The sequence below is a fragment of the Acipenser ruthenus genome, chromosome 17 (genome assembly GCF_902713425.1).
Source record: "Acipenser ruthenus chromosome 17, fAciRut3.2 maternal haplotype, whole genome shotgun sequence".
NCBI classification, from domain to species: Eukaryota; Metazoa; Chordata; class Actinopteri; order Acipenseriformes; family Acipenseridae; genus Acipenser; species Acipenser ruthenus.
Window position 1 is genome coordinate 1,388,553 of NC_081205.1, and position 27,820 is coordinate 1,416,372.

At 41.6% G+C, this 27,820-nt stretch overlaps 1 protein-coding gene across 4 annotated transcripts in view; it reads right to left on the reverse strand.

Moving 5' to 3' along the window:
• Positions 1-27,820, reverse strand: part of LOC117423439 (rab11 family-interacting protein 4A-like) — a 55,500-nt gene that overhangs the window by 12,856 nt on the left and 14,824 nt on the right. The window contains exons 1-4 of one of the 4 annotated variants that reach the window (XM_034039238.3): positions 12,606-12,856; positions 11,841-11,889; positions 2,341-2,570; positions 1,021-1,212 (exon numbers count right to left, since the gene is read on the reverse strand). In XM_034039238.3, the coding sequence (XP_033895129.1) occupies positions 1,021-1,212; positions 2,341-2,483 (335 nt within the window). In that variant the 5' untranslated portion in view covers positions 2,484-2,570; positions 11,841-11,889; positions 12,606-12,856. Of the gene's footprint in view, positions 1-1,020; positions 1,213-2,340; positions 2,571-11,840; positions 11,890-12,605; positions 12,857-19,006; positions 19,149-27,820 lie in introns of those variants that run through there. The other 3 variants (XM_034039239.3, XM_034039237.3, XM_034039236.3) reach the window with 3 other exon arrangements.

Here is a 27,820-nt window from a genome sequence, read left to right on the forward strand (position 1 = left end):
AATATGAGCTCCCTAAGGCTGCTGTCTGTCAGGCAATTAGCTCTCCCTTCATTTGCAGTACGACCTGGACAACTTTCTTATTACATCTACCCCCTCCCCATTGTAAAGTTATAATTGGAGCCATCAGTGCAGTTATCTTCGCATGTAAGTGAGCAGGAAAAGAGTTCAAGTTTATGTAAGAGTACCCTATCTTAAAGGATTTTTTTAAAGCAGTACCCCTTTTAAACCACAGTAAATCGGCATGGTATTGTTGGAGTTTTCCCCCCTGATTAAAACAGGGGCTTGTTAAGTGAGCAACTTGGCGAGATGAGCAGCAGCTTCATTACTCTTGCTCTTTCTGCTTCAGGTTTTGAGCAGAGGGAATAAGATGCACATCATTCTTAGTCTAATCCAGTCTCTGCAATCTGCTTGATGTATCCAGGAGGTCAAGCAATTCTCCTCGTTGCAGCAGCCGGATTTCAAAATAATACAATGAAATAAAAAAATAAAAAAAAATACAGTCAAAACTTCAAAACTTTTTGAGATGTGCACCTGCGGCAAACTGTGGACCTAGGGCAGGGTTTCCCAAACCTGGTCCTGGGGACCCACTGTGTCTGCTGGTTTTCATTCCAACTGAGTTCTCTTAATTAGTACAGATATCTCCTAAGCCAGCAGAGGAAATGAGTAACTCTGCAAAAAAGCTAACAAATGTAAATAAAATGCAGCAGACTGGGAGTCTGTAAGGCACTCAGAGTAGAGCCCTTATTTAACATCTCTGGGGCAGACTGGGAGTCTGTAAGGGACTCAGAGTAGAGCCCTTATTTAACATCTCTGGGGCAGACTGGGAGTCTGTAAGGGACTCAGAGTAGAGCCCTTATTTAACATCTCTGGGGCAGACTGTGAGTCTGTAAGGCACTCAGAGTAGAGCCCTTATTTAACATCTCTGGGGCAGACTGGGAGTCTGTAAGGGACTCAGAGTAGAGCCCTTATTTAACATCTCTGGGGCAGGCTGGGAGTCTGTAAGGGACTCTCTGGACTCACCTGGAGGAGACGGAGGAGCCAAGGTCAGAGAAGCCATTGGTTCTGGTTTCGTCGTCAGGGCAGGGGCTGCTGGGAGTGTAGTCCACATCCTCCCCCTCCCCGTAGTCCTCGAACTGCTCCTCGTTGCTGATGAGCGAGGCGGTGGAGCGCGTGGACAGGTCCGACGCAGCCGAGGGGTTGTGTGGGATAGACCTGCGACACCAGAACGCGGTCAGACTCAGTCAGACAGACTCATAGGTAACACTTGACATGAAGTGTCTCCAATTACTGTGCATTTACATAGTAAATACATGTGTGCTTAGGCATAGTTATTAGGCATAGTTACACTGTACGCAATGTGGAAATCTTTGTGCATGATATAACCATACCCCTATCCTATGGACCATAGAGCTATCTAATAGACAGGTTTATTACTGTTACCTGCAGTCAAGAGGGCTATAATAGAAAAAAAATACTGCAAGGCAGCACAAAATTGGATTTACTGTGAACTGTTAGATGGAAAAAAATGATAGTGTCTTGTACTTTATCATTGGGGGAGAGCTTTACTGAGTGTGCACCGCATTCCTCCAAGGGAACCAACCAAGGAGCTTTGCTCATGAAGAACCCTCAGGGTCGAATAATCCACTAAACTCATTTTTGTCTTAATTTTTCTGTGTTTTTCTAATGTATGCAACTCTTGGGAATAATCATAAAAAAAGACAATGGGGTGAATTGAAGAGGCAGATCTAAATACAGGTACTGTTTAAATAAACAGCAGGGTATGACAATCAAACACAGTAATCAATAAACAGCAGGGTATGGTAATCAAACACAGTAATCAATAAACAGCAGGGTATGACAATCAAACACAATAATCAATAAACACCAGGGTATGTTATTTTAATGATTTAAATGACAGCTGCTTAAATCAATTAAAAAGACCCCCATGTGTTTTGTCTGCTGGACGTTTCTATAGATTATTCATGACTGGCATTCTCTTGCTTTAAATGCACTGCCGTTCCATTGTTTTGAGGTCAGAAACGATCTAAAGGACTTGTTTGAAAGTGTTCCAGATGTTTGCTAGCACCTCCTAGAACCTCAATCAAGGGTGTCCAAAGTCAGCCCTTCCACTTCTGGTCTTTGTTCCAAACCCTGAACCAATCAAACCTCCATCCAGACCCTGAACCAATCAAACCTCCATCCAGACCCTGAAGTAGTTCATCATCTCATTGTTCCTGTTTAAACCTGGAGTGGAACGGCTCTTTTTAGATTGATTGGATACCCCTGACCTTGATGAAGTGAGAATGCCTGGCCCAGCTGTAACTACGTTGTTGAACTCACTTGTCTGTGGGAAGGAAGAGCCCCCCCAGCCCCTCCTCCTTGTCCTCTCCCCTGCACAGGTCGGAAGCCTCGGAGCTGTGTGTGCTCCCGATGGCGCTGTCCATGTCCGACTCGCGGTGGCCGTCTCGCTGGAGCAGTGTCATGCCGTCCTCATCAGGGGGGAAGATCTCGCACTCTCCGTACGCTCGATCACACACCACGTAGGGGCGTCCCAGCACCTCCTCCCCTTGCTGTGGAAACATGAAGAACAAACAAGAACCAGATTAGCTCCGGAATTGATTTACTGCACCCTCCTTGTCTCAGCATTTAACACACTGCAGAAGAGACCACGTGGTAAAGAAAGTCTGCAAATAAAGTTTCTGAATCACTGTGACATTTATTATTTTGTTTTATTAGTTTTCCCTTCCCACGCAAACTATATCTAAAGGAATAGAGATTTTAAATTACATTTCCATAGTAACGCAAATGCAAAGCGCACAATGTTAGTGGAGAAACTCAAGGGTTGTCAGGGTGCTGCATTGCAGGTGTCTAAACTGGTTACAACAGAATGGAGGCAGCACGCATGGGCGAGGCCATACAGTAACGATGCAGGGGATTAAGTGATTCAATTAGTATGATCACTGAGGTCTGTTTAATTCAATTTAACAACGACCTGGACAGGAAGGGCCATAACAAAAACCTGGACTGGAAGAGCCAAGGATGCCTCCTTGTGGTCTCTTGGGTATCACACTGCATTCAGAGATCATTGTTTAGGACTCCCATTGCATAGCAGTTTGATCCACTCCACCTTTTTAGTATGAGTCTAATCAGAAGTGCTGAGACACACCACGCAGGCTACAGATTTGTAGTACAGGGTTCAAATGATTACCCTATCCACACTACTTAAATATTGCGCAATCGACATGCATTAAAGACGCCCTTCATTCACAATCATGTTTTCAAAACGCTCATTATTTTAGTGTGAATAAGTCTGAAAACCTGCAATGGCTCAAACTGCTGCTAAACGTGTTTGCAATGCATGGGCACAGTTAATGGGGCCACAGTGCTTAATATATGATTAACTCCATTGTTTGTTATATAAACCAATGAGCTTCTGTTTGATACACAACAGAAAAGACCCGTCCGCCCAAATCTATTCTGCAGTGACATCCTGAAACCGAATTCCGTCACTGAATACTGCATGCTATCTCCAAGCATTCTCAGGCTCTTTGGTTTTGGTTTACAATGTGATCAGGTTTATATAAGACACTCGAGTGCCTGTAAACAATACCAGCTCCGCTCTCTGGGCTGGTGACAATGCTGCCTTTCAGGGTAGCAGCCCACTGAAATCCAGCTCACCATTACACTGAGCAGGGCGAGCGCTGCTGGGAAAGGAGTCTGAATAAAACAGCCTGGTCTAGATTGAAGGTTCTTCCTCCATGCTTCTTTTTCAAGTGGACTAAACCCTTGGGAGGTGTTTCTGCTCTTCCTGGATGATGATGATGATGATGATGATGATGATGTATAAAGCATGTGTGATGGAGGGTAGTTGTCGTGTGTCTTTGTAAAAGCTGGGAAACCCATGCAGTCCTGCCCCTACATGGTGAGAAAGTGGCTGATAGAAATGCACATTTGGTTGAACTTTGACCCCCCCCCCCCCCCCCATGTGTGGGATGTCCCAGGTACCACTTGTGTTTCAAGGGTCTTCCAATGAAAAGAATGAATTGACATCAGGGGTCAAGCAACTGCCCCTTGATCCCTCGGAATGCCCCAGCTCTCCAAGGCAGTTTTAACACACAGAGTAGAAACTGACATCAGCAGTAAGATGAGCCACTGTGGCTCATAAAACTAAACTAGCTGCGCAGTATAGAGTTACTAATCATACCTTCTTCATAGGATCATCTCGGGATAAAAGGCTCCCAATTAACCACAATAGCAAAGATGCCGCTGCTTTGTGTGTTCTGCATCAGTAATTACCAGCATTAATTGCAGGACAGAACTGCACAGCCTTTATTACAGTCAGTTACTGAGTTACCAAATAATGCATTCCAAGGTCTCTCAAGCATGCTCAAGTTATTAGATTCCTATTTTGTATGTGGCTTTTTGTTCTTTTTAAAGTAAATTACAAACAGGAGCAACTGCTTGAAGATATATCACTTTGATCCCTAGACCGCTCCAGGACACCCATATTAAAATTCATTGCTGTTGTAGAACTGGATACAACGGGCATTCTAGAAGTGGAATCTGGAATATGGAATCTAAAGAGTTGATTATTTTAAAAGGAAGTGTAAAGTGTATGGTGGACCAGTGTGACAGGGTGGAGCAACAAATTGAAATAAACACTAAAATAAGTTAAAAAAAAAACATTCTCCAGGCTCTTAAAATCTGCTGGGAAGGAACCCCTCAAAGTGCATGGCCCCTTCATTCATATCTTTCTCCTACTGAGAGAGAGCAAGGCGGGTCACTATCTAAGCAATTCTATGCATAGCTTCTTTGATACTTATCTGTTTCTCTGTCAATTCCTTCACTGTCCTTCAGCTGATCTCAGAATAGTACTTTCAAAATATCAAACCCACTGACTCACGCTTGACTGATGCAGTACTCCCAGCGTTTTCACCATCCACTACAAAAATAAAGACCTGCGCTATCCTGTTTTGATGTACAGCCGTTTGCACAACAGCAGCATCCTGGCAGAAATATGAAGAGAAACTTCTCGTAAAAACCACAAGCATGTTTTATTTCTGATAATAAAACAAGGGGGAGAAGGATTTACTGCACAACAAAAAGGAAGATAACGGGAGCGACAAGACAGCTGAGATGGAAAGCGTTGACTAGGCGCGGCTCCCAGCACAGAAGAGGTGATAAATCCAGGTCTTTGTCAAGAGACCCTCTTAGTATTCTGCAGGAGCTGGCTAAAGAAGAGCACCCACACAGCAGCCAAGTCTCAATACTGTTTTACAGCAGTCAGATTCTAGTGGATTTTTTATATTTTTATGTCCTTCTCAATGATACCGCAGGGATGGAAATAAGACTCCCGTTGCATAGCAGTTTGATTCATTCCTGGTTTAACAATGAGTTTAATAAGACACACCTGAGCTTGTTACCAATACACGGTGGCTAACGAGGCTCGTATTAACATCTGGAATGAGTGAAGCTGCTATGCAATAGGAGTCTCCATCCCTGTACTGGAGAATCATTTAGATCTCAACAGCCACTGTTCAGTGCACAGAATTTCCACTGTATACCAAGCTGTAATAGTTAGCACTGTGAACGCGTACTTGCTGTACACTGAAGTTTCTTCTGTACTTCCCCGTTTGCTTGGCAAGCCATTGGGAAAAAAACAGTTGCTATGGAGACAATCTCCCTGGAAAGAAAGTGCTGTTGTTTGAAGGGAGGGCCCTGGTCTCCTGGAATAGGTTTTTATTACAGTTCTCTTCGACACTGAGCTGCTGCTGCAGCTACAATCATGAACGGCTTCAGATTTGCCCTCTTTTCTATTTCTGAACAAACAAATGGCAGACGCGCAATTGAAACTACAGAAACAGCATTGACAGACATCATGCAGCAATCTATAGGGGTTTAAAGCACAGTTTGATCTGCTCACGGAGAACCTGAAACACGCAGTCGTAAAATACGCGGAAACAAATCAATACAAATTCCTTGACCAAAGTTCTGACTTTCAGTAAACGCTGTAAGTTGTATTTGAGTATTTCTACATGATTTCAGGTACCATTACATCTAATTCACTAATTAGAATTCACTGTTTATTAGGTTCATCCACGGTTAGGCAGGCAGGTTGACAGTAAATTGTACAAATCCTATATTTTACGTTATTAATTGATCGTTTCAATATTTTTTGAAGAGTAAGTCACTGTATTAATTTGTATTAGTTTATATTTCAAGTTGTAACCTGCAGTCTACAGTCACACCATGTTAACCCTGAATCTGGACGCAGCCCGCAATACTGGCAGCATCACAACAGTGTTTCAGCACAGTCACACCCCCCAGAACCTGATCACTGCAGCCTGTTAGCATCATTTACGAGGCTTGAAACTCACACTAGCCCTGCACCCAGTCACGGTATTCACAATTTGCCTTGTTTAGGTATATTATTAATAAATGACCAGGTGGCAGGAGTTTGAAGAATCAGGCCACTTGCTCTGAATCACCTGATCACAGCATGACTAAGTCACACCTGAGCCTGTGTGTTTACTAATAGAGTTAGTGTGAGTTTCAAACCGCTCTTATTCCGGTTGAGCAGGTATTTGCACTGCGGTCCATTGTGAAAGCCTGCCTTATGCAATGGAAACCTCTCCCTGTGAGGTGAGCTGCAAAACACACACAGAGCAGCAGGAAAGTGATTTCAGCGGCTCAAAGCAGCTGCAGGGGAGAAAGCATCCTGCTACCGTTGCCAAACATCTCAGTGGTTAAGAATAGGTATGTTGCTTTCAATACAGCAAGGGGACAGGTCCCGGTACAGTAACTTCTACTCGGAAGAGACCAAGGGTTTCATTGCTCTTGCATTTCGGACAAGAGCAGAGTCATTGACAAGCCTTGAAAGGTCAGGCTGATTTTGCATTTCCGTTTGGTTGTGCAGAGTGCATTTCAATAAAGTAAAGCAAACGCAACGCCCAGGTAGATAAACAACATGCAGAATAATACACACACAGGTAAGATATGTGACTGATCAGAAAGACATATATTACCTTACCGTACTTCCATATGTCATTTAAAAAAAAATTAAAAAAAATTTATTTTTGTGTTTATTCATGGCTACATGCTTTTAGTGATAAAACATTTTAAGAGAGGACCTCGCTAATTGCTTGAGGTTTGGCCTCAAGCCTTTACTGCTTAGAGCACAACTATGTACAGAATGGATTTTGATTTGTTGCCTTTCCAGTGACAAAACTAGAGCAAACAAGCTTGCACACACGTCAGAATTAAACACACACAAAAATCATCTCTATAGGAAAATCAGCCCTCTTAAAGTCGTGCATCAGAACAACCTGGTGTCTTTAACAGGTGCATATTCTGCTGATCGGACGAACTGCTGTGCTGTGCTGTTCAAAGGCAGGCTCTTCCTCTGAGGCATCCCATTAAGACAGGTGTGCCGGTGTCAATGGCAAATTTCTCCCCCCCTATAAAATTCTATTTACAAACACTATTAATACAAGTTAAAAACAACACAAGTAAAGATACAAATAATTGTTTTGCCTTTTCAGTTTCAGAGCTTATGGTAATGGAGCTTTACAAAGCTCACGGTTCGAGAATTCACAAACTCTGCTAATTCGTGGTTAGACCACGTCGGCGTTGAATTGTACATGTCCTTTTCCTCACTGTGGAAGGACTTCACACACGGACAGCCTTCAATATTTCACCATTTGTATGTCAAGATAATGAAATAACCAGGGAGCACTCTAATGACATTCTGGGAAATGCATGCCGGTCTGCCAGCTTCCAGCCATGTTCCAGTGCCGTTTCTATTGCTGTGGCCCTACATGCAAGGACTGACGCAATCTCAAACAAGCACTTCATGAATCCCTGTTAGGTGTTTATTAAGGTGCTGACAGGTTTTTTAACACGTATTACCATTGTGCACATGGTTCTGCTTGCTCTGCCTGTGTGATCTGTAACATTAAGCAAAAGTGTGCTTGTCCCATGATGACAGCTGTACAAGAGGCATCTGTAAGGAGTAATGAGGGTTCGATTTCTGTCGTTTTTCTATAATACTGCTCTCAACAAATCAGCTGTTTATTTGCTTTCATGGGATGCTTGAGCATTTTACTATATCCTGCTAATGAACTGCCTGATTTTTGACACTTGATACATTATTTAGTAGATTGTGAGCTCTGGAATGTTCAGTCAGCAAACAATATTTCAACGACATGGAGACCACGGGGACTCGAAACAGCTTCTGTGTTAGTGACCCGGGACACCCTGGGCTTGTGGGTCAAAAGGTCACATTGTTCTTAATCTGTATTGTTACTTTGTGATCCAAACATGGTGTTGCATGCTGTCCAAATTCAACCATATACTGTGAAGTTCAAATTCCAAACAATTAAAAAGCTTTCCTTGACAAGCAGCTTCCTCACAGAGCAAAAATATCCATTAAAGCTTCTTGCCCAAAGCCTTTCTCCAATTCGGGGTATTTTCAGTTCACGCACCTCTGGAAAGGAAAGAATCCGAGGGCTTGTATTCATTAGCATGTTCTTGCTAATTACCCTGAAGACCTTGTGGTTCAACAAATCACTTTCACAAACAAAACACCTGCAAATATTACAGAACAACATAAAAGCACTAAAGAGCCCTCTGAATGGACCTCAGGAGTCTGCTGTCTCCTAGCAGCTGTTCTGACCCGATCCCTAGGTTCAAACGAAGACAATCTGCCTGTATCGTGTTCTCTCAAGGATTGAAGAAGGGCAGGGGAGTGTTTTGGTGGGGTGGGGGGGGGGGGGGGAGCACTTTTCTGTGTCACAAGGGGCAACCAACAGGCTGGGAAGAGTAAGCGTGGCATTTATTCTGCTCAAAACAACTGTACAAACTGTACTGTATTTGTATTTATTTTTAATTCGGATCTGTATGTTCTACAACATGTCCTGTAACTTGACATCAAATGATTTCCTACAGGCCAGTTGTGACCTGATTGAGTGTGACAGACCAGAATCCTAAACCCAGGATTACAGGAGGGAGATGCTCAAGGGGAAAGAAAGTGCCCTTGTGTTTTAAGCTAGAGAGAACCCTCGGTTACCTGCTTGAAGATCAGTGGTGCGTGAGTTTGAAAGGGTTTCAAAGAGCAGCCTGCCACTGATCGACTCCCCTAGCCCTCTTTCCACATGGCCTGTCAGCCTCCGATTGATAAACAGCACTGCAGAAAACACACTGAGAAAGACATGAGGGCCGTCCCAGCTGAGTCCTCAGCTTTGCAACCTTGAGCTGCTGCTGCTGAAGAACAAGCAGGGTGAACCTCTGCTGTGTGCAGAACAGGTCACACAGGCCCCTGGTAGACAAGCCCCCACTGGCATAATACTGCTCAGGGTTGGGTTCATAAGCTGGTTGTTCAAGAAAAACACGTTGGTAAAATTCAATAGTCAGCTAATTGCTGTCTACAGTGAAATGCTTCTATATATCTATAATATAGTGCTGTGAACACCAGAACAAGTACCACTGAGACTGGATGATGCTGCAGACTTGCTACCACCAGGAGATAATACTGTAGCTGGTTATCTGTACCGTGGCGGCCAGTCTCACACAGTGAACCAGCCTGTAGACTATATCAAACACTAAAACTGTCAATCATGCAATCAACAGCAGCTTATTTTTACAACACAAGTCAAGAGCTGTACATTTTTTGTAAATAAATTAGGGAAGCAGAAGTCAATTTCTTGATTAAGCCTGCCGGTATCACAGTCTTCACTTCCCTTGTTTTTGTTCCAAAAATTTCCAAAATACTGAAGACAATGGTAGCAGTTCTCGAGAAATGCTATCAGTTATTATAAGATGAACTCTGCACTCAGACACTTCTGTGTGATATGGTACAATAGCAGCAGATAGTGTGTCCATTTCCGGTAGCACAGGCTGTGAAGACTTGTTAATGTTATTGTTGACCACAAACACAGCACACTTTCTCTTTCATCACAGCTTGTTTTTCTTGCCTCATGGATTAGCTTCCCCTTATTTGAACATGTCCAGTCCAATGTTTGGCATTCCCTCTTCAAAAGATATCTTTAAAACTTCACCTTTCACACACCACCAACCCCAAATAACAGCAAACATATTATTTAACCACAAGGAATGCCACGTAAAAACCCCAAGATTTATCTTAAAGTACCCTCCTAAAGGGGAACTTACTTCAGCCACAATGTCCACATCTGGTGCACATCTCTACTTGATTTGTATCGTACAGACCACTGCTACCTCCAGTACCTTAAAGCCTGCTGCAGAATGAACTGTCATTCAAGAGCCATTTGGTGGACTACAAGCAGCTGTGTAATGCATCGGGCCATGTATCAAAATACAGACGATACCCACCAAGGCATCTATAACGAATAACTTGTGCCTGACCTTCACACACACACTACTTTTATTTTCTCATGCAAATTCAAGGCACAGGCTGTCAACACAGCATGCTGCATTTGTGTAATTCATCCTTTCACAGCCCTGTAAATCATTGCCACATCTGCTAACCAGTCCTCACTCTGCACTCAGCAATGCATGCAGATCTCCCTGCACCCAATAAAATCAGCTGTTATCATGCATCAGAACCATACTCAGGGCAGCCTGCACTGTTGGAGGATCCTTTTTCCCCGAGGATTGTATACCAACATTATCAACAGGACTCACACACACAGGTTTAAACACAGATAAGCTTTAATAGCAGAAATTCACAAGGTCGTCTAAATGTGCAGTTATTATTCATGAGACGCAGGGCTGGGTGAGTGGGTGCAGGGGATCTGGCTATACTGTAAAGCTCTGCACCTGTATTTTAACAACACGAACATCAATCTCATTAACCCTCCAGTTCTGCTATAAAATTAAATATCACGTTTAAGACTGTAAATCTATGTTTGATTATTTGCCATTGAAACTCGTCCACGTTTTCAATGAATTATTTATACTTAGCTATATGTGTTTCAAATTTTACACTGACTTCCACATACCATGTTCTATGACAGTGGTTTACAAAACATCAAGGTACTTTAAATGAGGAAAAATGTGTAGAAATGTGACTACAAATGCAAGATCCTGATTAAAACTTTTCAGCTAAACGTTCAGGGAAGTTCCATAGCGTTTGATGTTTTTTTTATTTTCATTTAACAATTAAATGTTGTAAGCTTTAAAACCTTAATGCTTCTGTGCATATAGTTCAGGACAGGTCATGAAATCTCAGGATGAAGAAAATTAGAATTAGAATTATTACAAAGTGTGGGAATCTGTCAGGTCAAACGAGCGTTGAAACGTGTCCGGGGAAAAAGAGACCTTAAAATAACTTTGCTCTGTTCCTGGCACACAAGCACTGAGTTCATGTCTGTCTCTTTACAAACAAAGGTAATGGGAATCTGCTGGTGTTATCACACCTGCTTCACGCTGATAGGTTTCCTCTGTAAAGGCATGGCGTGCGAGACACACTTACACACACATGATCAGCAGTTGCTGGGATTCTTGCATGTAAATGAAATGTCACCTTACCCATTTTTAATTAGCGACATTTTAACACCTGCTGGCAGATAAGTAATCCAGTTATTCCTGATTGCAAAACCACCTGAAATAAGATTTGAACCTCGAGCAGACCTTTCCTGATACGTTTCTAGTTGTACCTTTTAATTATTCTGGGAGTGGTGTGAAATATATATAGGCATTACTTCCTACAGAAGATATATTTTTAACAGTCAACAGAGTATGCTGTATATATTATATATACTTACAGAGAGCAGGAGAGAGAGAGAGAGAGAGAGAGAGAGAGAGAGAGAGAGAGAGAGAGAGAGAGAGAGAGAGAGAGAGAGAGAGAGAGAGAGAGAGTTTACCTGCTAAATCTTGTTCTTCTGATGTAATTTAATTTTCCCCTTTTTCAAACTAATTAAAAAAAAAAAAAAAACTCAGTACAAGATCTAATTTAAGGTCCATGTCATTATTATTATTATTATTATTATTATTATTATTATAAATAAAAATGTATATTCATTTTTTAAATAACATACAAGCAATCTGATAATACAAAGCTATTCTCAAATATATAACTTTAACATTCATACATGTATAAATCTCAACCCACACCCAGACCTTCAATGATAATTATTACATCATTGGAATAATAGGGTAACAAAACGTACAACATTTCTTTACAGTCACTGTAGTGAGCCCACAGTACTAGATATCATCTATCTATTTTTGTAATTCCATCTCATTTTATTGGGGTCATTTAAACTTTTAAAACATGTGTTCAGAGACTCAGCTGTTCTGTGCTGGCATTTCAGATTTGCTGAGTGGAAAATAAAGTACGATAATATTGCTGTTAAAATCATGCCTCAGGTTTTTAAATTACATAACAGCTCAGTTGGTTAACAATTAATCCCACTGCCCATGGATTACGATGATTGTAAATGACAGCAGGACCAAAAACCCTAAAGAAAACACATGTAAAACTAGCAGAAAAACTCCCCTGGCTGTGGCATACATTTTAAACACTGCTCAACAGAGGAGTCCCCTCTATTGACTGAACAATGGACTTTGGAAGAGTTGCAGAAGTTCCCATGTCCCTCACACAGTGTTAACAGAGAAGCCAGCCTTACCCTGATGTTCAAACTGTGATCACTTTCATCCCCGCCAATAGAAGAGTCTGTATTCTGGCCATCATTTGGGGAAGACATTCACCTTAAGGAATGAAAACTCGATCACCAAACCCCCACGGAAATGCAAAGGAACAAAAAATAAAAGGAATTCGTATCCAGTAATCCACAGTGAGAGACCCTGCCTGCCTGCTCGTTCACGCCTCACAGCACACTGCAGTTCCTCTGGTCTCCACACTCAAACTGACACACACACACAGCTCCAGAGTTGTTAAGAAGAGAGACACTCCCCCCTTTCTGGCGGTTGCTAGGAGACCAGTTTCTCCTGAACCCGCCTCTCGTTGTGACATCGCCAGCAGAGCTTGCATTATGCTCTTCTACTCTCCCTGTGCCCTGCTGAACAGGGTCTGTATGCCGAAACATTCAGGTGGCCGAAGGAGGAGGGGGGGCGGAGACAACTACACTGGAACCAAATCCCACCCTCTAAAGTTTAAACCCATACGAAACAGGATTATCCTCCAAATAGCACCAGACAGAACTCCTGTCTCAGCATTCACCATCTCAGTACTGTAGAGAATTGAAGACTTGTAAGGCCTTTTTCCAGAGTGTTGGCTGCAGCTGAAGCAGATCTGTTTCTTTATTTGGTGGTGGCTTCAGTTAACATGTGAGAATACCCCATAGTTCCGGAACCCTTGAAAATCAAACTTATGGGGTTTGGAGTCCGTCAAAAAATACAGTGCTGCTTTAGAACCAACATTCTATCAAAATGTATAGCGGTCTTTGTTCCAACCATGTTCTGATTTATTAAATCGAATCAATTAACTCCCAGGCCAGGGTCCTACAGCACTTGATGGTTGAATGAGAGCTATTAAACCTGGAACAGAACAGCATTCCAGGAACGGAGCTACCAAGTCATGGTATTGTCTATTACTGTAAAAGCTAAGCATGCCACTGCTTTCAAAAGGAGGAGAGTTTGTTTTAAAACACGGCAATGAATCGAAATGCAGCATGAATGAGGTCACAGTGTTCCTCAGAACAACACTGCAGGGCAGACATAATAGAAACTGGGAGCAGTTTGACGCAGTAGATTGTGTCACAGCTCTGGAAAGTTACATCCTAATGAAGACAAGACACAACCTGCCCCCAGTCTCCCTCTCGAGAGGACTAGTGCAATTCTCCTATTGGTATTCATGCTGGGGGGGCGGGAGCCTCTTCTCAGTGTTCCTGTTAATCCTCTTTGCTTTATCTCCCACAAACAAAAGCAATCTGGAGAAGCAGTTCTCTTCCAATTCTTTTTCTTGCCTTTCTGATCGGAATACTGATGCAAAGCTGGAGCAGCTCATCATAGCGTTTCAGAGACAACACCAGGAAAAGAGGATTTTCTTGGCTCACAGTATTACAAAGCGCACTGGTCTGTGTTTTAAGGATATCGCAGGTTAAGACGCAGACACACAATTTAAACAAGACATTGGAGGTGTGTGTGTGTGTGTGTGTGCATCTTGAAACAGTAACTCACCATGACTTAGCAACATCGTCACATAGACGAATCTCTTAAGAAACAATGGAACGCTACAGCAAATGCTGATGCAAAGCTCCACCCGATTTGGACGAAAGGGTCAGAAGATATAGCATTGAAAACAATCATGAGAAATTCCACAAAACTTCCTTTAAGTTGTTGTCCCCTGGAACTTTTTTTCACTTTGTCCCCTTAGTACCTTTTTGGTAATTTGGTAAATCTTGATATGTTCCACTAATTCAATTAAAACATTTTTTTTTTTTTGCAAAACAAAAAATCCTACATGAAATCCTTCATTATTATTCCAGAATTTGGTTGAAATTTGGTTTATAATCAGATGCACGCATTACATATTTATTATGCACGCTGGGGACAGAACAGCGCATGCAAAGACAGCAGGAAGTCTATAAGCAAGTGCATTTGACCTTGTTTTGTTTCATATTAAAACAGTAAATATGGATACAGTGAACAGCAGATACAATGGAATATAGGCATTGCAAAAGTCAAAAGTTTCAATAATGACTACAAACTGCTTGCCTTACATTGTATGCACTCCCCTCCATCAGAAAGCCACGGGGCTCTGTGCTGTTGAACTGCAATTCCAATGGAAGCTGCATGCCAGTGTGTCAGGATTCCTGGTTCACTGCTGTGAATCTGCTTTGCGCATTCATTAGCTGCAGTACTCAGCGCTGTACACTATCTATCTGATACCATGCATACAAATTACTGTTGCTGCACCCATTTATTCAGCTGCAGGATTCTGTACCATCTTCTTGCTACCAAACCATGTATCGTTTTTATTTATTCATTTATTTTGAACAAGCAAGCGACACTATTTAAGATAGTAAATCTATTGAACGGGGATGAGAATATGTTTCCACAGGTGTCAAAAACTGACCGTATATAAGACATGGCCAGATAAACACTTGCTTACGTTTTATCAACAGATGCCAAGGACATGCACTGGAACATGACGTACAAGGGACTTTATTAAAGCGAGTTTGTCGGAGACTTTTCTAACCGTGAGACTTCACACCAGCACAGACCTTACACAGAAACATGAAATGCACAGCAATGACATTTTAAACAATGCCTGCCTCATTGAAAGGCTGCTGTAATGTTAGAGTCAGTACAGTTGCTGTACATAATTGTCTGGGAATACAATTCTCTGAGAATAACGAAGGAGAATCATTGTTCATGTGTTGGAGAACATTTTGTTAGGAATAAAAAAGCAATCAAACAGAGATAAAGAGATAAGAGACAGGAGACCTACAAATCCATTTGGCTGTGCATGTACAGATATTTCAAACAAATTCTATCTGGACAATATGTCAAGGGAGCAGAGAAAATAGCACTAATGATAGTAAAAGGAAGAGATTAAAAAATATTCTAATAATAATTATTACCAGTACAGCTGTGGCCAAAAGTTCTGCATCGCTTAGAATTTTAGGATTGAGACATCATAAAAATAAAAATAAACTATATGAACATGATTTTGATCTTTTAGTAAACATCATGTAATAAAAAAAATAAATAATACTAAATCTATATCGCAAAAGTCTACCGGAAGCCATAATAGTAATACAGTATTTCATGTTAGATTTTGAAATATCACATTTTTCATTTTTTGTCAGTTTGTCATTAAGTATATGGAAAACTACAATATAATTGAATATGCTAACATAACATTATTCAGCAGGTTTCATTCGACTTTATGAAACAAAATTAGCTAATTCTACTGGGTGATGCAAAACATTTGTCCATAGCTGTATGTTTCAAGTATCTAATGCATTATATATATATATATATATAAAAACTGCAGTACATCATGTATTGCCCTTGATCTGGTACTCATATGTGTGATAAATCCAGTATGTAAATACATCATAAGCAAATGAGAGTCCCAGTTTGCAATGAAACACAATGCAGGCCATTGTACTTAAGGAAACCTGGGTGCCTGTGCGCAGAGGTTAGCAAAGTGTCAGTCGACCACAACTCCACTGACCGACTGTCAGCTGACAAACACATTCTCTAAACAATCCAGCGGTGAGGACCCCCAGAGCTCCGACGGGACCACCAGGAGTAATTCACAGCTGAGTGAACTCACCAAACAGGGACGTTTATTTGACTTGCGGGGGGTCAGTAGCTCTTACATACACTCTGTTGTATGGAGCCGGTCACCCAATCAGATGCTTTGCTCTGTGGGTATGACCCAGATATACGTCCACACAATAGTCAAGGGAACAGAGTGCTCCCCCTAAATACCTTCCTCTATAATAGTTATGTGTGTGTTGTAGGAAAAAAAATAACCAAAAGGTAAGTGACTCTCCTCTTAATACATTACTGTTCAGTATACAGGTTGTTCCCCTAGTATTTTAAATAAGGAAGTAACATATGATGTGACATTATAAATTGGCATACTGTATTGCTTTCACAATAGACAATGCAAAGGATTCCTGAAACAGGTGTGATGTTTCTCCCTCTGACAAGCAATATACAAATAAACAGGTAAACTTTCCGGGTATGTCGCTCGACTACATATTAATATCACGTTCATATTTCACACGGGGGGTAATTCTCAAAGCCTTTTGAATCCAAAGTGCAACGCAGCACCTTGTGTTTCTGAAAGGAGCGAACGCCACTGACCTCACACAACTTTAACTCAAAGGCTCTTTGGCTGTTAAGTAACATTAAGGGTGTTTTTCTCTCTCCTACAGCCAGTCACCTTTTGCTTTCCTGGTTAAGTAATTAATCAGTTAATCCTGTGTGTGTGTTTATGTATTAATTGTAACTGTGCAACACTAAGCAGAACTGAAGCAAACAAGACAAACGCAACACAATATGCATCCATTATACTGTAAAGAATATTCTATTGCCATATCTAACAGCTCAACAGATTTCTATAGAAAACTTGTTTTATAAGCAATTGTTCTTTGTGTCAGTGTGGACCACAAGACGTTTCAGAATTCAACTTCTCCTTTTTGGTTTCCTCTTTTTTCTACCAGTCATTCTCTAGTATTTTGTCACAACCTGAGAGCCAACACTTTATAGGAATTGGCTGTCTCTATGAAAGGCTATTGTAGGAAGTTATAGTCTGTGAACACGCAGCTGCCAAGTAACAGACTGCTAAGGAGGGCCCTGCACAGTGTGCAGCTGCCCTGATAAATAAGAAGCTGGAAAACAAGTCCAAGTTACCAGCACTTCGGGAATGCAAGGGGTGAAATGTCTGTAACTCTGAAACTTGTAAAATGTTCACTAATGTCTGCGTGCTGTATTCTATATCTTTAACACGACAAAGAAGAAGAAGAAGAAGAAGAAGAAGAAGAAGAAGAAGAAGCAGCCAGTTGTGTTTAACTGGACAGTTTGTATATGCTCTACCATACCTCCCTATTTTTTACAATGCTTACCCATTCTTTACCATGCTTTTACTGCTCTTTACCACACTTTGCAATGCTTTTACTTAGGTAAACTTTTATAAGTGTTGTCCTAATGTTAAACACGAGTGTATCAAGACGGCAAACTCTCCTGCTTTTAATCACAGAAGAACCAAAAGCTTGCTTTCCAGGAGACGGGACAATGCAAGCAGACTGGTGAGCTCCTTCTCTGTGTAATCCACCCGGAGGTTTTTAAAAGAACACCACGCGCAGTGCTGAGCCCGGGAAAGACACTCTTATTTAGCTGTTATAAACCCAGCCGTCTTATTCAAAGGACAAAAAAAAATAACCAAACACACTTTCCTTAACAGCTGCAATAGGGTTTAGGGATGGCCAGCCAGGATGGCACTGATGCAATATGACAAAGGCATTTGTGATCATTCCTTCAAATAACACAGGAACACTGGGTGGACCTTCAAAGCAAAAAAGGCTTCTGATGTCTTTTTTTTTTTTTTTTTTTTTTATATATTCCATTTCGGCTTAGTTATTGATTTCCACCCCTGCTGCTTATTAGTTCTTTTGTGTTCCTGGTCTTTTGATTGATGGAATGAAGTTTTAACAGCACAAAGAAGCTCCAGCACAGGGCTCCAAGCAAGGAGAGAAGGGAAGATGAATCCCTAAAGTGGTTTTCAGCTGGATCGGGACAGACCCACGTGGCGCCTCCACTGCCCGGTGCTCTTTCATCGCAAGACAATCAATGACCTAATTAGGCCTGCCAACAGATCACCAGAGAGAGAGCGCGAGAGAGAGATCGGAGCAGAATAATCTGTGGGGCTCGTCCTGAACCGGAGAGGGGTGGGTGGGAGAGACTGTGAAGCAGCCCAGCCAGGCGTGAGAGAAGGCAGGACTGCAGAGCGCTACACAACCATCCCACAGCAATGACCCTGTTAGCGTACCTGCATTTACTGCAAATGCTCAGCCTGGGCAGCACACCCGTTGATCCGATTCCAAAACAGACATAACCATTGTGAAACCTTCAGCATTTCAACACCTTCTGCGGAGGGCCATGCCAGGAACTCAGCCGGTGACGAAGCCTGGCTACCTTTATCTACAAGGAACTCAATTACAGTGGGAGTACATTTTTACACACAAACACACTTTCCATCACTCCAGCTGCCTTGCTATAAAACAGCTGATGGCAGGTTAAGAGCTGCATCCTATTTGTCTGCAATCAAACCCTGAGAGGCCATGGCCCTTCTGTCCCTGGTACTGTAGTTCAAGGTAAGGTAACCTTGTCTCCTTCAGCACAAACAGAAACCTGCTCCTAACAGCCCCAGGCTCCCCATGCCCTTGGCAGTGCCGGACACTTTCTGATGGGTCAAGCTGTGCTCTGTCCTTAGGGGGTGGCATGACGAATCTGATTGCCCTTCAAACTGCAAGGTCTCGATTAGCCTCTAGCTAGAAATACCCCCGTCATGTACTGGTATAGATTAATAGTATCCAGCTTTCCTTACCTGTCGCTGGTCGCTTGGTGGCAAACAGTTTTCTACCACACGCCTCAGCGACTGTCAATGTTTGTACTTTACAGCGTCGGATGCTTCTTGTAAAATAGGTCACGTTTTGTACAGTGCTATTCCCCCAGAAAGAGGGTGATAGTTCTGTATCCAAGGGGATCTCGCTGTGAACACGAGCAGTCAGTCTCTGAAGCACACTGGCTGTTCTGAGCTAACAGAATTGAAATCCTCCAGCAAAAACCACACAAACATAAAGCTGCTATAAAGCCACTTCCTGCAATGCAGTTACAATTTAGAACTGAAACTAAAAAAACATGCCCCCATCTGCAGAACAGCAGCTTCTTATCAGCCCTTTTAATTAGTTTACCACAGCAAGCTCCTGGGCTGGGACCCTGCAATAGCAGATGCATTACTAAACAGGAAGAAACATTTAAATGCATCAGTCTGTTGCTTGTTAAATAAACACACAGCATGGTACAGGGAAAAACCTCCATGTGCTTCTCCACCTTCTGATCACACAAAACGCTTCATTCAATAGAGTGGTAGTTATAAGTCGAACAGCGAAGGGGATGCATTTATCATTAAGAAGATGTAATCAATGTGTAATCAATGAGCAACTAGAAGCTCCCAAACCCCTTTGACCATGTTATGGTGGGAGTTTCAAACTTAGCCTTAGCCTTGGAACCATCAAGCATCATTCCAATTCCATTTGGATTTTTAGAGTGTTCAGGAGTGTTAAAGTTCCAACAACCGAAACATTCCACTCCTCACTGCTCTGCCACACAGCCGGCTCCTCTAGTGAATATCTCCTTTGATTTGCAGTGGTGATTCAGCTATTGATCCCCAGCGCTAAATTATACCCTTCAGGTTTTCAGCAGTCTCTTATTAAGATAAAGTAAAACCCAAGCTTGTGAAATTCCTGCCTTTTAAAGTCTTAAATGCTATTAACTGACCCTCGAGCAGACAGACTGTCAATTAAGATCCATGATGAAAAATTACAGTATCACTGGGTAGGGCGTCGCTGTGTTTACTGCAGTGTTATATTATTCATTTAAATCTGTCACAAGAGAAACAGATATAATTCGACACAGTGCTGCATTATTTAAAATATTTTTTTGGTCTTGTCTGTTTATGAAAGGCATTTTAAATCACATGTATTCGTTTGCAATGGATCTTCATATGAACTAAGATGTGTCTAGCACTACACTCCACCCCTGATTCCTTCCCAGTCTGTGGGAATGCTAAGGTAATGCATTGCTCCCTTTGGGTCCCCAGCCAAAATCAACAACTCTGCGAGACCAGGAATCCAGCCAGCAAACCCCTGATTGCATGACTCTCCTTTTCATGCCTTCACTAGGGGAGCAACAGGAAACCCCAATATCCTTTGAAAAGGCTGTAGAAGATACAGAATACTGTACCATTAAAATGATTAGTCTTGGGCTATTTTATAGCTTACGGTACTTGCAATTTCCTGTAATTTACAACTGAGAGAAAAGCAAGTAACACACAGTAACGAATAAAATATGAGAAGTTGGGCTTGGCTGGGTCCTCCTTAAGACCCAAAGTGTTTTTCGAACCCTGCTAAAAACAGTGTAATTTAGACCAGCAATACCAAAGCCTGTCACAGATGCACATTGCTGTATTTTTTTTTAAAGAAGTTCTGTCTGTCTGGGTTTCACAGACACACAATCAGGGGAAGTCACAGAGCTGTGCAGACTTCACAGTGCACTCTTCCTCCTCTCGATGCAATTCAAGCACACAGAGGAAGGGGGCCGCTCACAGACACCCGTCACATTGCTGGCTGACATTTCAGACGAAGAGTAAACCTACTCAGGAGCTGCTTGCACCTAACATAGGAGAGTGCCTTCAGGATCCAGTGTACACAGTGGTGCACAGCTCCCTGCCAGCCTGGGTTGTAGTTGCAATCAGGTCTTAAATTAGTTCAATCGATCCTTAGCGGGTTCAATTTAGGATCTGCTGGAAAAATCGACCTGGATCTTAAGAGTCAGACCTGCGCACCATTGCACTGAAACATAATTGCATTCCCATGAACAAGTAACTGAGCTAAAAACATCAGTAGACCACGGCATTACCAGCAATGATAAGCATCCCTTTGGAATTGAAACTAAATATTGCACAGCTCAGCCGCCCTGGTACAGTAGCACACCCAGTGCTACTCTGGTTCCAATGCAGCAGTATGTTCAAATATGAATACAAACAGAGCCACTGTAGCACCACTGCATTATCACTGAAAATCACTAGATTAGCGCATCTACAAAACCAGAATACTGATTTTTAAAGAATATATAAAAGAACAGTCACCGCAAAGTCTCAATAAATTCAGAGTTGATCTGCCAGCTGAGCCGAGACAGGGATATAACGTCTCCTTTGAGCCAGTACTGGTAATGAGATATCGTCTCTGAAGAAAACAATGTGATTAGTATGATCATAAATCTGTTTAGGGTTTTAGCAATTTAGGAAAACTGCCTTCATGGTGTGGTTCAACGCCGCTTATCTAAAATCCTTCATGTCAAATCTCATTCCTAATTGGGGTGCTACAGCAAATCAATGGACTCGCCGTGACTTCTTGGAAAGCGAATTCTTTAAATTATTAACGCACCTTCTGTCTCTGTTCGTTACTGTCCCTGAATAAATACTGTGCATAACAACAGGGGGGAAGGATGCTGTTCAAATACTGAACCATTGCAATGCTAAACGAAGGTACGTTTAGGCTGACAGAATGCATGCCAGTTATGCCACCATTATTCAAAGCTTTTTATTATTTTTGTGAGACCAAATTAATCATTTGATGATCAGTGAATGGATTCAGTTGTATTTGAAGACTTTTATGAAGAGTCCACACATTGGTTTTTGATTTGTAATAATAAAGTGTTCTTAGTGCATCGATTACTGCTGCTGATAACCTCTCTGATAATGGATTAGGAAATTGGTTGCACCTCGAACGCATACAGAGCAGTGTAATATTTAACACTCTATATACAAGCTGCATCTCCCTGTTGCATATGAGTTCCAGTCACTATGATCAAGCAGAACCAGACCTTGATTAGGGCTGGTAGTTGGCATGCATGCAGTCCATGACATCACTACAATTTTACTACTGATCAGCACTACTTGAAGAGTGATCCAGAGAGCAGCACATGACTCCGTCTAGCACTGTCAGAACCTCCTGAAGTTTGAATAAGATGCCTTCAGAACTAAATACAGCATGAGTTGGTCATGTATTTAAATCAAACTTTTTATTCCAAGACAGTATTAATGAATGATACATAAAGTAAACCCTGAGGTTATCAATTATTGAAGGACTCCCAAGCATTGCTCTGGATTATCATTCATCTTTCCTAAAATGATTCATTTGAAATGCTAATGAACACTTGTCTAGTTTCTGAAAATCCTGACAAAGAAAGTAAAAGTCCCTAAAATATTTAGCACTGTAGTGCCTTCTTACAGTAGCTTAAAGTATACATCACTTAATTTGAAGAAGAACGTGACAGGTGAATACAATTCTGTGATACAGATTTCTCCAGGGCCTCCGCATTCACAGCCCCGTCTGCCTGTGTTGATTTTACAGAATGGATTTTACAACACAGAGACGCGATATCTCATACGCGGGTGTCTGGTAATCACTACTGAAAAATCTCCATACAGTAGTTGAGATTAGCAAGTATTACAAGCACACAAAAACATGTGTTTGTAATGCTTTTAATCCCTTATTTGTAAGCAATATGATACGTACAGTTCTAGGTTTGGTTATGCCACTAAATAAGGGAGAGGATTTGGGGTAAAAACCACACCCTCTTCCTTCACGGTCAACACTGAACCTGTGTGGGAGAGTCACGCTACTCACACAATATTTCAGCTTCTGACCCTGGAGCTGCTGTGCCTCAAACAGTCAACAGTCTCACAACAGGCTTGGAAGACTTTCGACAGGTGTTGCTCTCTAAACACCAGCGAGAGATGAGAAAGAAGCGTCGGAGATCAAGGACAGAGTGATATGATTGGCTGCACAGGTACCATGCATTGCTTGCTTGTCAATTCTTCATCCTCGCAAATAAAAAGCTTAATGTCACCAATCAAGTGTGTTTCCAGCCTCTCTGCTGTAACAGATCTAGGTAAGTAGGCCACGCAGCTGTAAAAATACTCAACGGACAAAAAAAATCATTCAGGACGCTGGGTCTGTGATGAGACAGAGGTTATATCTATTTGATGCTGGGTATGCCAGGGCCAGTGGATCTGAAGGGAGGCGAAGGGTTTCGCAAATCAACCCTGTCAGTACTAATTAAAAACTAATGGGGCACAGCAGCTTCGCTTTAGGCTGTCACAATCAATTAAAAGGGGACCTGCCAATTGTAGTCAAAGCTTGACATTACTAATATAGGTTTGGCACAAAGGTTTTCATTTTCGGCATTGAAAAAAGGGAGCAAGGTCATTTTTTTAGGTGTGTGTGTGTCACATTTCATTTCAATGAATTTTAAGCCATTTCATGCTTTTATTCTGAATTTAAATGTACCCAAAAAGCGAATAAACTGCACTGAATTTGTGTACATGGGCAATTCGTGGTAAAAATAATTCCAGGGAATATACTAGCAAAAAAAAACAACAAATGAATGAAACCGTGTATTTCAGTGGAAGAGTTTCAGATGTGCTGAGGTTTGTTTTACCAGGACCGTACGACGAGGACAGCACAGCTGTGAATAACTTCCACACTGCTGTTTAAAACCTTTCAGTTACCCCCAGGCAGGGTGCTGTCTGACCTAACTAAAAAACAAAACCCTCAGCAACTGACTCCGCAAGACATCGCAGTACAGAAAGCAGGGCAGTATTGCTTGACCTGCAGAAGTACACCCATCTATCTCATTGATACCCTGACCACACCACCACCATAAAGCGCAATCAATACTTGTTGCAAACTGGATTGCATTACATTTAAAACGTGCGTTGGTTGCTCATTATTCAGACGGGGTGGATAGTGTATCAGAAAGCAGCGTCAAATAAAAAGCACTTTCACATTACAAATCTAATTGCAGGGCTCAAGATAACACTAAGGTATCATATTAGGAATCTCTTATCCTGTAACCTGTCTCTCAGGAACAGGCTTCACACAATCAGTACCCTGCAGACCGCAGACAGTCTGGATTTAGGCTACAGTATCAGTTGAGAGGTTTAATCGTCATTTGACTCATTTCCTATTTATTTAACTTAACAGATCCTCACAGCTGTATGCAAAGCATAGTCTAAATGCAATGACGAATGGTGTCGGAGTGCCAGACATAAGTCTTCTTCATTTCGCCTGCCTTGTTCTAATTATATTATTAGCGTGTCTAAAAATAGCTTTCCAGAAGGCACAGCGCTATTTGGGATCTGCCTGTATCATCAAGATTATTTCGGTTTTTATGCATTGATAGTGTTAGCAGTGGGAGATTGCAACAAACAGGGGTGTGGGGGGGAAGTGATATAGCTTTCATTATTGTACAATATATAAATAGACAGTAGAAAAAATGAAGTCACCTAAGCATATCTGTGTTGGAATAGTTTATTTAGATATTTAATGTTTGGTCTTCGAATACAACCAAAGTCAGATTCTGGTTAAATTCCTAGTTAGACAGTAAGTTGATAAAGATCTTTCTGGTCACTTTTGTCCTTGCTAGGACAAGGCTCCAAGACAATCTGATGTCCAGTTCTAAAAAGAAAGGCATTTGCCATTTAGGGTGGATCATTGTTTTTGTGTTAGAGGTACCAACACATTGTTAAACATATTTACAGACTAGATATAAAACAGGTCTTCTTAGGAGGGTTATAAAAACCAGCTACTTCAAAGAGAAACTGGATTGAACCAGATGCTTGGAAGCTAGGGTTAGGACAATGGACAATTAACCAAGTGATTGAGATTTGGGTCTTTGTCTGATTGGTTTAAAGAAAAATCATGATGTCACTGAAAGACTGCATTTAAACTGAGAATACGGAAATGTTCTTTGGATCGCTCTGATCCGTGCTTGGAGAGAGGATACCTGCAAACTGTTTTCACCATGTAACCTTTAAGATGTCTGGTTGTAACTTTGCAACCCAGAACTTTTATCTTCAATAAACTACACTTACCTGGACTCGAAAGCAAGAAGCCCGCAACTTCTCTTTCGCTTCTTCTTTTATTGCTGATTCACAACAATCTGCATTGCTTTTCCAACCTCTTAGCCATTGAATTTCACAAGAGGAAAAAGCTCATTTTTACAATTGCAAACATTTTTACGTTCATTGCATGGCAAGTCTTGAATCTTTACCCTTGTTACTAAACCAACCAACAATGCTCCAATCACTTTCCATGAAGTGTCTCTAATGAATGTGTATTCACACAGTACTTACTTAAATACATGTGTACTTACTTACAATTACAATGTTACAATGCATAGCTAAAATGTACTTCATGTGTAAATCTTTTTGCATGAAATAACCCTAACCCTTTTTTGATACAATCGTGTACTTACATATTTAGCACAAAAGGATGAAGTATATTGTAACTATGCATAATAATATGGCAACTGTGTAAGTTCATGTGTGTTTACTACATAAATACACAGTAATCTGAGACACTTAATGTAAAGTGTGACCCACAACTGTACCCTCACTTACATAAATAATGTGCAATCATTGCATTTTGAAATGTGAGAGTCAAACGTGTTGCTTGCACATGGTTTAGGGAGTGTAGACAGGGTATGAAATCCTTTAGTTAAAATGCTCATTTGCTCCCAAGTTTCTTTTTAGTGCTACTACATGTGAATGAGGGTTTAAATTCTTGGATGAACAAACACAGGCGCTATGGTGATATTACAGTACAGAAGGGAAATCACTGCCCACATCCTCAGACTTTAATAGGAATGTAAACATGTATTACTTCTGAAGAGGTGAAGATAATTTGCCTATAAATTAAACTAGCCGGGGAGTGGGAAAATCAATAATAAAATGCCTCGTTAATCAAGGGCTAATCAGCTGTCTCATACCTAATGCTGACGAGCCAATTTAGAAGATTTGAAATGGACCGAATCAAAGAGAAGGAGCCAAGGGATGTTCCACTATGACAACAAGGCCCTGACAGCCAGTCAGTGCAGTGCAGGTCTCTATCAGTAGGGCTGCCTGAGGCTCTCCATGCATACTCTCAGAACTGCACAGAAAGCAAGGCCACAGCACAGGGGGGTGTGGGATAGAGGCTGCTGAGCTCCCTCTTAAAGTTAGATCACCAGGCTGCAGATTAAAACAAAAGCAGCCCAGAGAACAACCTTCATCACAAATGAATAATTAAACAATTCCCTCCGGGGCACCGTTAACATCAGCTGATTTACAAACACAAATGAGAAATAAAATCACTTTAATATATACTGGTGAAGATGGACATGTTCTTCATTAACCCCTTCGTGGGGAGAGATGATTATATTTCTCTGATTCTCATTTTATTTGAGGAGGGCTACAGCTCTGTATAGGGTTAGGGTCTGGGTTAGGGTCTTCCTGTTGCAAGTCACATTCAGTCGAGATGGGTAAGACAGTCAGACGTAGCTGATAGTTGGTGCTCGGACAACAGGCATGCTTTACAAGTTCAGGGCTCAAATACAGCTATGTTTTTTTTCATGTAGTACGTGAAGCTACACAAACAGAAGTTTTAAAAGCCTCCTGCAGAGAAGCGTTTCGATGCAGACAGGGGGAGAGACCAGGAGCTGGCAGAACTTAAATAAAGACTTCTGGGAATGCGCTTGCTGTCCTGGGACGCAGGAATGCCTACACAAGAGACTGGGGTGGGGTTGCCAAGGAACAGCAATCATCCCACAGAGAAGGCAACCAATGGAAATGCAGGCTGAGTGGATTGTACGAAACCCCTAACCTCCATAACAGCCAAGGTCACTGCAGGATAAAAGTGATTTCTATCTGACAGCCACTGGACGACAACCTCAAATGAATTGAGACTGCCTGAACCCAGTTCCTACAGCGCAGGTTACAGTTTAGTGTGAGGATCTGTTACAAACACGAGTAATGCATCAATAAATGTTAAGCCAGCCAGTTATTTACACTGCAACATGGTGCACCAACACAGTGCTGTGCATTTATAAGAAACCTTATTCATATTACATGGCACAAAGCATATCACTAGCTGTTTATTCATCTTAGATGGCATTTATGCATCGGTTTCCTTGGATTATGCATTTTGGATACAGGCATTTATAAATTCTGTTTTATGAACTAATGCAATCACAGGTTTGTCTCTGAATACATTTCAAGCAGTGTTGGTATGAATATTTGAACATTTGTCCCAGCGGGGATATTCATAAAAAACATTTATACTTGTAAAAGTGTGGGTGGGGAAAATGAACAAGACCAGCCAATGAGCTGCTCTTGCTGTGCCAGACTGTACAGGACCCATGCATCTCTTTTGTGTGTAACTACAGTGTATTGACTGATATCCACTCTGCTTATTAATAATATATCATCTAACTCGTTAGCATTTATAGACTGTGATATTTTTTTGACATCGCAGCATGCTACATGCTTTTAAATGCTGGTGTTTTTCATACTGGTCTGTGCAATCCTGTTGTGCCCTCTTTCACATATTCCTTTGCAACACGTCTCCCCTCACTGGTGCACACGCCAGTCACTGCTATCCACAGTTGTTCACTTTGTACAGATTTCAGAGTCAGATCCTCTGTATCAGAGCACAGGGTTCAGAGGGGCTGAGGCAGACATGCCCATTGCATCCCATTTCCTTCCAAGAGGGAGAGGAAGTGTGGGGTTTCTTGTCAGCAGGAAGTGTGGCCTCAC